Below are 14158 nucleotides of genomic sequence, written 5' to 3' on the forward strand. Positions count from 1 at the left end.
GATACAAAAAGGTCCAGAGGAAAGCTACTGAAATGGTTTGTGGTCTTCGTGATAAGGCGTATGAGAACAGACTTAAAGATCTCAATCTGTATACTTTGGAGGAAAGGCGAGAAAGGAGCGATATGATACAGACATTTAAATACCTACGTAATGTAAATGTGCATGAGTCGAGTCTCTTTCATTTGAAAGGAAACTCTGCAATGAGAGGGCATAGGATGAAGTTAAGAGGTGATAGGCTCTGGAGTAATCTGAGGAAATACTTTTTTACGGAAAAGGTGGTAGATGCGTGGAACAGTCTCCCGGAAGAGGTAGTGGAAACAGAGACTTTGTCTGAAAATCAAGAGGGCCTGGAATAGGAATGAAGGATCTCTCGGAGAGAAAAAGAGATAATGGTTACTGTGGATGGACAGCTCTATGACTTCACAAAGCAGGTGCAAAGAGACTTAGCCTATAGGAAGAGGATATGCAAATTTTAAGAGCCTTAGCCAATAGGGAGAAGAGGAGATAGTGGATGCTGCAGATGGGCAGGCCCTTTACCTGCCATCATGTTTCTATATTTCTATTAACTGTGCAGCTCAATAGGCCCCATTTTGTTTTCTAGTTATTAATATCCTGATGCAGGGAAAAGCATCCCCTCCACCATCTAATCCAGAAGGTAAATGTTTTAGCTTAAAATAAAATATATATATATTATAATTTTATAAAGTTATACAATTTGAAAGTACTATGGCCCGGATTCTATAAACGGTGCCACAATCAGCAGCCATGCACAAAATAGATGCCCTTCGTGTGTCAATCATGCAATGGCACCGTTTATAGAATCGCAATTATGTTAGAGATAGGCGCCGGAAATGTAAGCCTGGGTTTTCAAGCCCTACATTTCCGGCACCTATCTGTGAAGAGAATTGCGACTACGTTGGTGCCTACTAATGCCTAAGGGTACTTCTGGTGTTAACCATACCTAATTTACCCTTAGGCGCTGGTAGGTGTCTCCATAGTTGCAATTCCGGTGCTGTTTGTGGAGGCACCCTCTTTTTCTTTTTTAAACGTGATTTTAATTGATTTTAAATAACGTAATCAGTTTTCGCGTCGATTAAAGGGCCTATATGTTTGTACACATTCCTGTGAAAATCCTGAATCACAGTTATTGAAAAGTGCCAGATACGTGCATAACAATTTAAATAATTAGCTAATTGAGGTTAACCACCAATTACTGGCTATAGTTGGCACAAATTGGTGCTAATTAGCAGTTATGCGTATAACTTCCATTAGTTGGGATTGTACAAATCGTGCGCACAAAATCCATAGTTTGCAGCTGTGCCCACATCTGGGTGCTGGTTCATGGAGGAGCAGACTCTAGTTCTGAGTCCAACAGAGAACTTGCGGGTACAAAGCTCTGAATGAATCCACCGCTAGTTCTGGAGGAAGGCTTACAGCACTGTAGCCTAAGCAACAGGAAGTCCACAAGAGCAGGAAGAAAACCCTCACCCCCAACCTCCAAACCTGAAATGCCGCTAAGCTGAAGTGCTGCTTTAATATGCCCCTGGCATGCAACGTACGTAAGAGAGCAAGCTTGTAGGAGGTGAACTTTCTTCTTACTACGCAAACTGAAATTGCAAGCCAACACTCAGAATTAAGGAAGGAACCAAGACCCTATTCCAGTTTCTTACCTTACATACCACCACCCTTCCAGGTTCTTCTGGATGACCTCCACGGTGACCCCTTTCTCAAACCCAATTTCATCCTTTCCTTGGCTGGTGTACGGCTGCACAGTGACATATTTCTCTTCTGTGAAAAGGAGACGACAAACAAAAGCAGGACAAATTTGGTCTCCGTTGACATTTACAGCAGAAAGCGTTATCGTTTAGACGCCTGTCTAATATTGGGTTATCTAGGAAGGCTTTAAAGACATAGGGCTCCTTTTACAAAGGTGCGCTAGCCGCTACTGCCTCCTTTTAAGCAGGTGGTCATTTTTTGGCTTGCGTGCGCTAAAAATGCTAGCGCACCTTAGTACAAGGAGCCCATAGTTATTTCAGAAATATCTACGACCTGAGTAGGGTGGGAACTGGAATTATTGATGGAATACACAGATGTATCCAATTTTATTACCCACTTGGAACTTTGTGGTTAAGTGGGATATAAATATGGAAATTAAATTAAATTGTAATGATAGCTTTGGTTCATGCTTAAATGTCTGGAAGGATATACAGATGTGTCCATTGTGGAAGTGAACCAGGGAAAATTCTACCTTACCCAACTCTATGAAAATCTATGCTTGTTGCAAAGATCTTTTGAAAGATTTTCCCCTGAGTTTTCTACACTCAGTTCTGTGGTTAAATCTAAGGGTCTCCACGTCACTGGAGTGTACCTTGGTTGGTCATAACCAGAGCTGATTGCTCATCATTCTCTGGTATTCAAGTTTATTTGTCACTTGATACACCAGCTATCATGGAATAGCTAAACGGTTTACGATAATTTTATAGTAAAATACAGCTAAAATTTTTTATTTAAAAAAGGACAATATCAAGTAAAAATTATAAATAAAATTGCTGGAGTTTATAAACCGAAATATACTGACTGAGTCCAACGGGAGAGGGGTGAACTACTGAGCCATAAGGCAGGGAAAACCAGGAGTGCTGATTAGACAAATGACAGGCGCTGTTCATTTTCAAATCTGCAGCTTTTCCCACACAAAAGGCAGGTACAAATATCAGCCACAAGACTCAAAGCAGAATTATGCCTTTCATTAGGTTTGGAACACTGGTGCAAAGCCCCCGAGTATAAAAGACCCACAGAACTTTATGACCCTTAAGTGGGATACTCAAAATAGTGTAAAAGAAAGGAAAATATGTCAGTGGATAAATACACTTCTCCCTCAGTATTTGCGGGGGTTAGGGGGCAGGACCGGCCCGCGAATGTTGAAAATTCGCAAATAACTTTTTGGCTGGCTCTGACCCACCCCCGCCTTCCCCCCGGCATCCCGGACCTTACCTGGTAGTCTAGCGGGCTTTCGGGGCAGGAGCAACCTTTCTACGCTCCTGCCCCATGCAGATCACTCATAGCAAATGGCTGCCGTGAGTTCCCGTGATCTACGATGGGAGTTCACGGCAGCCATTTTCTATGAGTGATCTGCACGGGGCAGGAGCGTAGGAAGATTGCTTGTGCCCCGAAAGCCCACTAGACCACCAGGTAAGGTCCAGGATGCCGGGGGGAAGGCGAGAGGGAGGTGGGGAAGGTCCGGAATGCAGCTTTATAAAAAAAAAAAAAATTGCGAATAACTGATTATACTGAAACCGCGGATTCGGAGGGAAAAGTGTATGTGAGCAATCTGTAAAGTAGAAACCTACAAATATAACCAGTCGATATTCAGAGGGAATTACATGCTCAGGGGTGGACACTGAACATACAAATTCCCGATCGGTGAATTTTCAGGGGCATTACCCTCCCTCATTTTATAACTTGGCACCTACATTTACATACCGAGTGTAAGACTCAGTTATACAGTACCAGCTTCAGCAGGCATTCAATGCAAATCACGAACTCTGATCTATAAGGAACTGAAGCCTTCTGCTCCACATTCAATTTCTACCAATCTTAGCCACTCGTTCTCTCCGATCTTCATAGTCAACCCTTGCGCAACTTCTGTCGCCATCACACATGCCTAGACATAACCCGGGAAACCGCCTTTGCTTATGGTGCTCTAAAACTCTGGAATACTCTTCCCACAGAAAACAAATGAGCATTCTAGTGGCATAATGAAGGTAGGAAGGGCCCAGGACAGTGCCCTCCACTGCCCCCCCTCCAAACTCCTTCCCCCTCCACACACACCTTCCCTTCCCCCATACCTCTAACTCTTTGCCAGTGATAGCAGCACCTCCAACCTGCTGCTTTTGCCGGCCTCGGCTCTTTCTCTGATGTCACTTCCTGGTCCTGCAACCAGGAAGTGATTTCAGAGGGAGAGCTGAGACCAGTGCGGGCGGCAAGCTGGAGATGCTGCTTGCGCTGGGGAACAGCCAAAGAGTTATGGGGGGAGCGTCGAAGAACCAAAGAGGTATTGGGGGAGGGGCATAGAGGAGGAGAGGTGCCCCCATCAAGATGGTACCTGGGACAGTTCACCCCCCTTCCTCCCTACCTTTTCTATGCCACTGGAGCCTTCTTCTGTCACTTTCAAAAAAAAACAGTTAAGAACTTGGCTTTTTAATCAAACATATTCTCTGAGTAATACATGAATCCCCTCTTTGGATTTCTCAGACACACTCTGCGTTCAAGTCTGGCCTCCTTATCTCAAAAAAGATATAGTGAAGCTAGAAAAGGTTCAAAGAAGAGCGACTAAGATGGTAAAGGGGATGGAATTCCTCTCGTATGAGGAAAGACTAAAAAGGTTAGGGCTCTTCAGCTTGGAAAAGAGACAGCTGAGTGGAGATATGATTGAAGTCTACAAAATCCTGAGTGGAGTAGAATGGGTACAAGTGGATCAATTTTTCACTCCATCAAAAATTACAAAGACTAGGGGACACTCGATGAAGTTACAGGGAAATACTTTTAAAACCAATCTGAGGAAATTTTTTTAAATTCAGATAAAAGTTAAGCTCTGGAACGCGTTGGCAAAGATTATGGTGAGAGTGGATAGCGTAGCTGGTTTTAAGAAAAGTTTGGACAAGTTCCTGGAGGAAAAGTCCATAGTCTGTTATTGAGAAAGACACGGGGGAAGCCACTGCTTGCCCTGGTACGGTAGCATGGAATATTGCTACACCTTGGGTTTTGGCCACTGTGAGAATGGGCTACTGGGCTTGATGGATCATTGGTCTGACCCAGTAAGGCTATTCTCATGTTCTCCTCCCACCTCACTCTTACAACTTTGTCTTTCTTGGACTTTTCGTTTTGTGAACCGGTTGGCTGCATGTTTATGTGATATGCGATGTATCGAGTGTTTGTACGTAAGTAAATAAATAATAATTTAAAGAAATATTAGTATAAAGCTTCAGACGGTTTTTGACCAGTGATTACAACGGAGGCCGACAGAGGCAGAACTACAAGGTCATAAGTCATAAGGTCATGACTCTTGACCTCAGTGCAATTAGCCTGCCACGGTCTTTTTCCCTTCTATATATTTATCTGAATTCTAAAGTTGCAATTAATTACAATAAAAAAACCCACAACATTTCTTTTGAAGGTTGCAGGTTTTTCCACTATTTTTTTGTCAATCATAACTCCACACATTAAGAATTAAGGGCGCGCCGAAGCCCACAGGGATTTAATGGGCATTGGAGTGGTTGCTGCACGGCAACCACTACCGCGGTTTTGTAAAAGGGAGAGCTTAAATTCCATATACGGTGCTGGAAAAATTGGTACAGAACAAAAACTTGCTTAGGTGCAGTTTATAGAATACACGTAGTAGCCAGCTTTGTAACTAAGGGGTACTTTTACTAAGGCATGCTAATCGATTTAGCGCGTGCTAAATGCGAACGCGCCCATAGAATATAATGGATACGTTAGCATTTAGGCCCGGATTCTGTATAGAATGCCATAGGGAGGGGCCTTAGGCGCCTGGGCCAATCTGGCCCTAGGATCCTGTGGGTTGGGCAGGGGAGGGGCGGGCCCGCCTCATTTGGACGGAGGCGGACGGATCTGTCTGGCCAACTTGCGGGTAAGCCCCAGGGGGGGGTTCCAGGTGGGGGGGGTTGTGGGGAGGGGGGTTGGGATGTTTTGATGGGGGGTTGTTGGGGGGGTCCGGCAGGAGGGATTGGGTACCCTCCTGCCGGCGATCTTCAGGGGGCGTGGCCTACCGAAGGAAGGGTTGAGCACCTTCCTGCCGGCGATCGTGGGTTCTGTGGGCAGGAGGGGTTGGGCACCCTCCTGCTACAATCATCTGGGAGGGACTGGCGGCCGTAGTCGTGGCCGCTATACTAATCGTGGCAGGGAGATCCCTTACCACGATTAAGTATAGTGGCTGCGTCTACTTACCCTACTTACAAGGGAGACGTGTATGGCCGCCTAGGTTCACCTAAGGCTACCGCCTAGCCATAGGCGAGCTTAGGTGGGCCTGCGGGCCTCCCTAGGTTCCCGGAGGCGCCTTCAATATAAGCAACCAGCCTGGGGAGCATTTTTTTACAAAAGCAATGGGGAGAGCTAGAATCCCTATTGGCGGCGATCAAAGCATCCATGGATTCAAATACGATGATGGTGAAGTCAAACTTTCTGCGTATGCAGACGACATCAAACTTTATGTTGCCCCGGATTCTATACCGCAAAGTCATTGACCAGAATGCAATGGTATCTGGCTATAAATTGAATGCCACTAAGTCGGAGATTATGCCTCTAAATTGCATTGAGGATAAACAGAATAATGAGCCTATCACCTCTTAACTTCATCCTATGCCCTCTCATTTCAGAGCTTCCTTTCAAATGAAAGAGACGCGACTCATGCACATTTATGCCATGAAGGTATTTAAACGTCTATCATATCTGGGGTTCAAAAAGGGACTGGATGACTTCCTGGAAGCGAAGGGGATAACAGGGTACAGATAGAGGTTTACCTTACAGGACATTAAGCGAACAGGGTATGGACGTTTTAGGTTAGGTAGGGAACACTTACAGGTCATGGACCTGGGAGGCCGCCGCGGGAGCGGACTGCCGGGCACGATGGACCCCTGGTCTGACCTGGCAGAGGCAATGCTTATGTTCTTATCTCCCCTCTCCCATCTTTTTTCCAAAGTATACAGATTGAAATCTATAAGTCTGTCCCCATTCGCCTTATGACAAAGACCATATACCATTTTAGTAGCCTTCCTCTGGAAAGACTCCATCCTTTTTATCTTTTTGAAGGTGCGGTCTCCATAATTGCACACACTATTCTAAATGAGGTCTCACCAGAGTCTTTTACAGAGGCATCAACACCTCCTTGTTCCTAGTGACCATACCTCTCCCTATGCACCCTAGCATCCTTCTGGCTTTTGCTGTCACCTTTTCAACTTGTTTGGTCTCCTTAAGATCACAAACAATCACACCCAAGTCCTACTCCTCTGTCATGCACATAAGTTCTTCACCCCCTAAACTGTACCGCTCCCTCAGGTTTTTGCAGCCCAAATGCATGACCTTGCATTTCTTAGCATTAAATTCTAGCTGCCAAATTTCAGACCATTCTTCAAGCTTCGCTAGGTCTTTCTTCATGTTATTCACACCATCCTGGGTGTCTACTCTGTTGCAGATTTTGGCATCATCCGCAAAAAGGCAAATCTTACCCAACAGCCCTTCAGTAATATCGCTTATAAAAATGTTAAAAAGAACAGGCTCAAAAACAGAACCTTGAGGCACACCACTGGTAACCTCCCTTTCCTCAGAGCGATCTCCATTGACCACTACCCTCTGCCGCCTTCCACTCAACCAGTTCCTGACCCAGCCCATCACTTTGGGACCCATCCCAAGGGCACTCAGTTTATTTATTAGTTGTCTCTGTGGAACACTGTCGAAGGCTTTGCTAAAATCTAAATACACCACATCTAACGCACTGCATATATCCAATTCTCTGGTCACCCAGTCAAAGAAATTGATCAGATTTGTCTGACAAGACCTCCCTCTAGTGAATCCATGTTGCCTGGAATCCACAGGATTCCAGAAACTTGACCATTTTCTGTTTTAAAAGCGTTTCCATTAATTTGCTTACCACAAAAGTCAGACTTACCGGCCTGTAATTCCCTACTTCTTCCTTACTGGAAAATACTGGGACAGACCGAAGGTCCATCAAGCTCAGCATCCTGTTTCCAACAGTGGTCAACCCAGGTCCCAAGTACCTAGCTAGATCTCAAGTAGTAAAACAGATTTTATGCTGCTTATCCTAGGAATAAGCAGTGGAATTCCTCAAGCCATCTCAATCATAGCCTTCGGACTTCTCTTTTAGGAAATTATCCTGAAGAAGTGCTGAGTAGTGAGGATCTGCTAAGGGGAAGAAAAACTCCATTGGAATATCTTACCTGCTGGCATTCAAACTGGCTATTTCATTGTCTTTCTCTCTTACTTTTTAGTTCAGTACTCTGCCTTTTCAGCAAGTCAGTTTAGGCAATCGTGTAGCCTTTAGAGTCTCAGGGTTTTTATATAAAAAGTGTTTAGTCTAGATTAGTATTTTAGGTTGCATTTAAGAGCTTAAGATAAAATCAGATTAGGGCACAGAGAGTAGTTGAGGAAAGTTTTGTTTAGTGTTTACAGTAGTTTAAAATGCAGTTAGAAAAAAAGGAGCCCTACAGAACATATTTTTTTGCAAAGGTTTTTCAGTTAGGCAGTTAGAAACTGCTCTTTTGTTTAGTTGCCTTTCAGTTAAACATTGCCTGATTAAAGGGAAAAGTCAAAAGATCAGGATCCGTGCAAGGTGACTCATCCAGAAGGTGTAGCAGACATCATTTTCATTTTAGAAGGACAGTTAATAAAAAGGTGGATAAAGGTGCATTTATCCAGCTCTCTTTACTGCTCAGCAGTCTTTAGACTTGCAATCTCTCAGCATTTTCATTTCTAACCACGCGAGTTTAGCCCAGGGAGCCGTGCTGCTCCCGATGCTCATAGGAGCTCTATGAGTATCGGGAGCAGCGCGGAACATTCAATGTGGCTCCCTGCGCTAAAAAATGCTAGCGTGGTGTAATCAAAGGGGGGCCTTAGTAAAAGGAGCCCAAAGTTTATAACTTAGAAGTGTGAAGTCCAATTGTGCATTTATTTTTCTAATATTTTTATTGGTATTTAATAATAAATAAAAAATACAATATATATTAAGCATAATATTGTATTAACAATTTGTGCATGTTAACAGGTTCATTCTAGAAAGGGGAGTATTGGGGGTTATGAGGAATATTGAATTTAATTACCCAGACATAGCATAGCAGCAAAATAATCAAATCATCTGGACTTTTGCCGTTGGGATTATTTAAAATATGCTGAGGCAACAGAGCTTCTTCAGGAAATTGGACTTCTGTCAGACTTAATTGATTTTTTTTTTCCAGTTTATGAATTATTTTAAATTTTATGCCATTGTTTTTACCCCTATTCTTTTTATTTTATTTTATTTTTTTAAATCATTTTGAGTGAAGGGGGTATGTGCTTGGTGTGTGTTTGTGGGTGAGGCTGGTGTGACTGCTCAGGGGTGTGTGTAGTTTTCTGAGAAAGGGATTTCTGGGGAGGGTCTATTCTATTCAAAAATTTGTTGGAGCTGACACGGGAGACGCATTGTTCCTGCTTTTGGATATTCTTGTGTTTTCATGCAGTGCTTTTTATTTTATTAACTGAATTCTATTGCTTATCGGTTCCTCTCTTCTATTCCTTTTTACATACCCCTTTAATTCATTTAGATATCATTTACACAGATGGTGCTCCTATCTGTAAAGTTAGGAATTTTTATGAAACATTCGACATGCTTCTCTCCTCTCCATTCCTTCCTGCCCTCCATAGTACTCCTTACCCTCTTCTAGCCCCTTCCTCTGTAATGTTGCCTAAAGCTTGTACAGGTATGAGCGACCCAGAAATGGAAGAAATAAAATAAATAAATAAAATAAGAACATAAGAAATGCCGCTGATGGGTCAGACCAGTGGTCCATCATGACCAGCAGTCCGCTCACACTGCTGCCCTTTGGTCAAAGACCAGCGCCCTAACTGAGACCAACCCTATCAGTGTACATCCTTGTTCAGCAGGAACTTGTCTAACTTAGTCTTGAATCCCTGGAGGGTGTTTTCCCCTATAACAGCCTCCGGAAGAGCGTTCCAGTTTTCCACCACTCTCTGGGTGAAGAAGAACTTCCTTACGTTCGTACGGAATCTATCCCCTTTTAACTTTAGACAGTGCCCTCTCGTTCTCCCTACCTTGGAGAGAGTGAACAACCTGTTCTTATCTACTAAGTCTATCCTCTTCGGTACCTTGAATGTTTCGATCATGTCCCCTCTCAATCTCCTCTGTTCGAGGGAGAAGAGGCCCAGTTTCTCTAATCTTTCACTGTACGGCAGCTCCTCCAACCCCGTAACCATCTTAGTCGCTCTTCTCTGGACCCTTTCAAGTAGTACCGTGTCCTTCTGGAAGAAATACTGTATTCTTCACTAGTTTCATCAAAGATCAGACAAAAAAAAGAATCAGAAAAAAAAAGAAACACCATTAGGGGGTGCGCATATGCCAGTAAACATGAGATGCCCACCAAGTAACTGGAAAGAAAAAACTAGAAAAACGTGTCAATGTTCTCTTCGAGGGATTTATTTGTTTACCAGTTCTATTTTTAAGCATGTGGTTCACTTCAAAATTTACTCTGAAAGTATTTTAATTGAAAAGATTACTCAACACAGAGTACGATGAAAGCCACTGATGTCAAATAAAGTGCCCTTCACATGCTTGCAGCGTGCTCAGCTCTCGTAATTCCTGCAAGGCACACGCATGAGAGAGAGCGCACAGCAAATCTGTATCCCTGTCGGGGAAAGGTCATTAATGAAGGCTCCGATTCAGAATCAAACTATGCACTAAAGCGGCTAAACAGTCCTGCGCACATCAGCTCTTTCATTCTCCTCCAAATTAAGTGACCAGTTTAATGGACTAGCTCTGTAAGCAGCAGGAGAGCCTAGGTTAGGCCTGGGAGCCTGAATACAAGAGAACTCTTGCCTTCCAAGCAGGTCAGCTCAATAACTGGCTGGCCCACATCATCTCACACACTTCATCCTACTTAAACTTCAGGAAACTACTAAAAACTAATCTTTTCACCCGATTCATACCCCAAGACCCCTTTGCCCTACCCTGACCCCTTCTATCTTACCATGTCCTTTACGCAGATTGTCTTGACCTTCTTCCCTGTACCTTTTTTTGCCCTGATTGTACCTATCTTCGCTGATTGTACCATTTTTCGCTGATTGTTCCACTGTTTGCTGATTGTTCCTATTTTCTCTGTTTGTACCATTTTTCCCTGCCTCCTGTTTTCTCTGATTGTACCATTGTACCATTTTAGCTGATTGTCCAGCTCTTCTTCGTTGTAAACCGCCTCGAACTACTATGGCTTTGGCTGTATATATGAAATAAAATTATTATTATTATTATATGGGAAATTTTGGAGATTCCCACTAGAGAATGACACGGTGACAAAATTTATCACCGTTCCCGTCCCCGCGGATAACCGTGGGAAATAATCCCATGTCATTTTTTAGTGTCTACACCAGCATTATTCAAAGCAAAGCTGGGCCCATTCTTACTCTGATTCTTATGTGAGCCAAGGATAATGAAGCCATTGTGACATCGCTGATGTGATTGGCTCTTAGGCACTGGTGGAATGAGGCATTATGACATCACAATATCTGCTCTGGATACCAGAGACTGTCATTCTGTAGTGTCTGTTTCAACCTCAGTCCTTCTACACCAGCATTCTTCAAAGCAAAGCTTGCGGGTCAGTGGCTGTGGCCATTCATACTCTGATTCTTTTGTGAACCAAGGATAATGAAGCCATTGTGACATCACTGATGTGATTGGTTCTTAGGCACTGGTGGAATGAGGCATTATGACATCACAATATCTGCTCTGGAATGTTGCTGCTCAATCTCAGCATTCTTCAGAGCAAAGCTTGCGGGTCAGTGGTTGTGCCCAATTATACTCTGATTCTTACCTCTCTCCTTAAAGAATGACATGAAGATGGTTTCCCGCGATTATCCATGGGGACGGGAACGGTGATGAATTTTGTCACCGTGCCATTCTCTAATCTGGAGTTGGGCTAAAAAAAAAGATCGGAAGTCTAAAATAGAGTGTGCGGTCTTGATTCAGGGATCTAGCAGTCACAAGCATCTTTAAAAAGATTTTTCCCCTGATTTTCTAGCATTTATCTGCCATTTTCATAAAGTCATTTAACATTTTGTAATATGTATTACACAATGGCAACGCCAGTAGTTAGACCCTGAGGACAATTCCAGGCCGATGTCTATGTCCCCAAAATAGCAAAGATCATGATCAGGTATTTTTAGGGTTACCAGAGGTCCGGATATCCCGACATGTCCTCCTTTTGAGGACATGTCCGGGGGTCCGGACGGCTTTTCAAAACCCGGCACTTTGTCCGGTAAAATCGCGTCGGGAAGGGGCATCCACGCATGCGCGGGCGCCATGCGGTGATGTCACACACATGCGACCTCATTGAGTCGTGTCCACGCATGTGCGGGTTTAGTCTCGGGGGCAGGGCTGGGAGGCGGAACAAGGCATGACAGAGGCGGAACTGGGTGGTTTTGGGGGTGTGGCCATAGGTCTGGATTTTCCCAAAGGAAAATCTGGTAACCCTAGGTATTTGATATCAAATTCATAGTTGGTTTAATCATAAATTGATAGTCAGTGTGACTGTTGGACAGACTGCATGGACTATTCAGGTCTTTATAAGAACATAAGAAGTTGCCTCCGCTGAGGCAGACCAGAGGTCCATCTTGCCCAGCGGTCCGCACCCGCGGCGGCCCATCAGGCCTAATTGCCTGAACAGTGTCCCTGTCTAATTTTGTAACTGCCTCCAAACCTCTAATCCTATCCCTATAACCTACCTCTACTCCTATCTGTACCCCTCAATCCCTTTGTCCTCCAGGTACCTATCCAAACCTTCTTTGAAGCCCTCTAGCGTGCTCCTGCTTATCACATCCTCCGGTAGTGCGTTCCATGTATCCACCACCCTTTGGGTGAAAAAGAACTTCCTGGCGTTTGTTCTAAACCTTCCCCCTTTCAATTTCTCCGAGTGCCCCCTTGTGCTTGTGGTTCCCCATAATTTGAAAAATCTGTCCCTGTCTACTCTTTCTATGCCCTTCATGATCTTGAAGGTTTCTATCATGTCTCCTCTAAGTCTCCGCTTTTCCAGGGAGAAAAGTCCCAGCTTTTTCAGTCTGTCAGTATATGAGAGGTCCTCCATGCCCTTTATTAGCTTTATCTGTCATCACCCACTATGTTATAACATTATAAAACTGTAGAGACTCAGGGCCAATTCTCTAAGCTCTGACACCACAGTAAAGAAAAAAAAAAAAATACCATGGGGGAGGAGTGATTTTAGTTTTACTGTGATTCTCAGCACAACACCATGCATGCGTCGTATCAGCCTCTCACCTCAAAGCACATACATCTCCCTTGGATTTCTAATCCCCAAATGCATCACTCTGCACTTCTTTGCACTGAATATTAGCTGCCAGACATTAGACCATTCTTCCAGCTTTTGCAAATCCTTTTTCATGTTTTCCATGCCCTCCGTGGTGTCCATTCTTTTACAAATCTTGGTATCATCCGCAAAAAGGCAAGCTTTTCCAACCCTTCGGCAATATTGCTCACAAACATATTGAACAGAATCGGCCCCAGCACCAATCCTTGAGTCATGCCACTACTCACCTTTCCTTCCTCCAAGCAAATTCCATTAACCGCCACCCTCTGGCGTCTCTTCGTCAACCAGTTTCTAATCCAGTTCACCACTTTGGGTCCTAACCTCAGTCGGTCAAGTTTGCTCAATAGCCTCCTATCAAAGGCTTTGCTGAAATCTAAATCAATTGTATCTAGCGCACTTCCTCGATCTAATTCTCTGGTTACCCAGTCAAAGAATTCAATCAGATTCGTTTGGCACAATTTACCTTTAATAAAGCCATGTTGTCTCTAGGAATTTCACTATCCTCTTTTCTACTTTATCCCACAGAAACACTCCCATCTCCAGGGATTTATTGAACAAATCTTTAAGTGGAACTGTCAAAAACTCTCTGAACTCCCACCACCTTTCAAGACAGCAGTGTTGAATATACCATATTTTTCGCTCCATACGACGCACCTGACCATAAGACGCACCCTAGATTTAGAGGAGGAAAATGAGAAAAATAACATTCTGACCAAATTCTCCCAGCCAGGCTCTGCACCCAACCCCAAACTCCTTGTCAAGCTCTGCACCCTGTACCCCCTCCCTGCCAGGCTCTGTACCCTGTCCCCCCTCTGGTGGTCTAATGGTAGGCCAGGACAGGGCACAGGGCAGACAGGGACAGGGCAGGCAGGCCTAGAGGCTGACAGGTAGGGACAGGGCACGCAGGAAGGCAGGCCTCCCCCTCCCAGGCAGCCCCCGCAGGCAGACAGGCCTCTCTCCTGTCTCTCTCCTCTCTCCTCCCCCAGGCCTCACCGCAGACAGGTCCGGCCTCTCTCTGCTCCCTCTCTATTTTTAATTCAGAA

The 14158-nt window shown here is 44.3% G+C and overlaps 1 protein-coding gene across 3 annotated transcripts in view; it reads right to left on the reverse strand.

Annotated features, from left to right (window-relative positions):
• SH3PXD2A (SH3 and PX domains 2A) overlaps positions 1-14158 on the reverse strand; it is a 642235-nt gene that overhangs the window by 57729 nt on the left and 570348 nt on the right. For all 3 annotated transcript variants that reach the window (XM_033942411.1, XM_033942413.1, XM_033942412.1), the window contains one exon: positions 1671-1788. In XM_033942411.1, the coding sequence (XP_033798302.1) occupies positions 1671-1788 (118 nt within the window). The remainder of the gene's footprint in view (positions 1-1670; positions 1789-14158) is intronic.

Source organism: Geotrypetes seraphini, chromosome 4, assembly GCF_902459505.1.
Source record: "Geotrypetes seraphini chromosome 4, aGeoSer1.1, whole genome shotgun sequence".
In the NCBI taxonomy this organism is placed as follows: domain Eukaryota; kingdom Metazoa; phylum Chordata; class Amphibia; order Gymnophiona; family Dermophiidae; genus Geotrypetes; species Geotrypetes seraphini.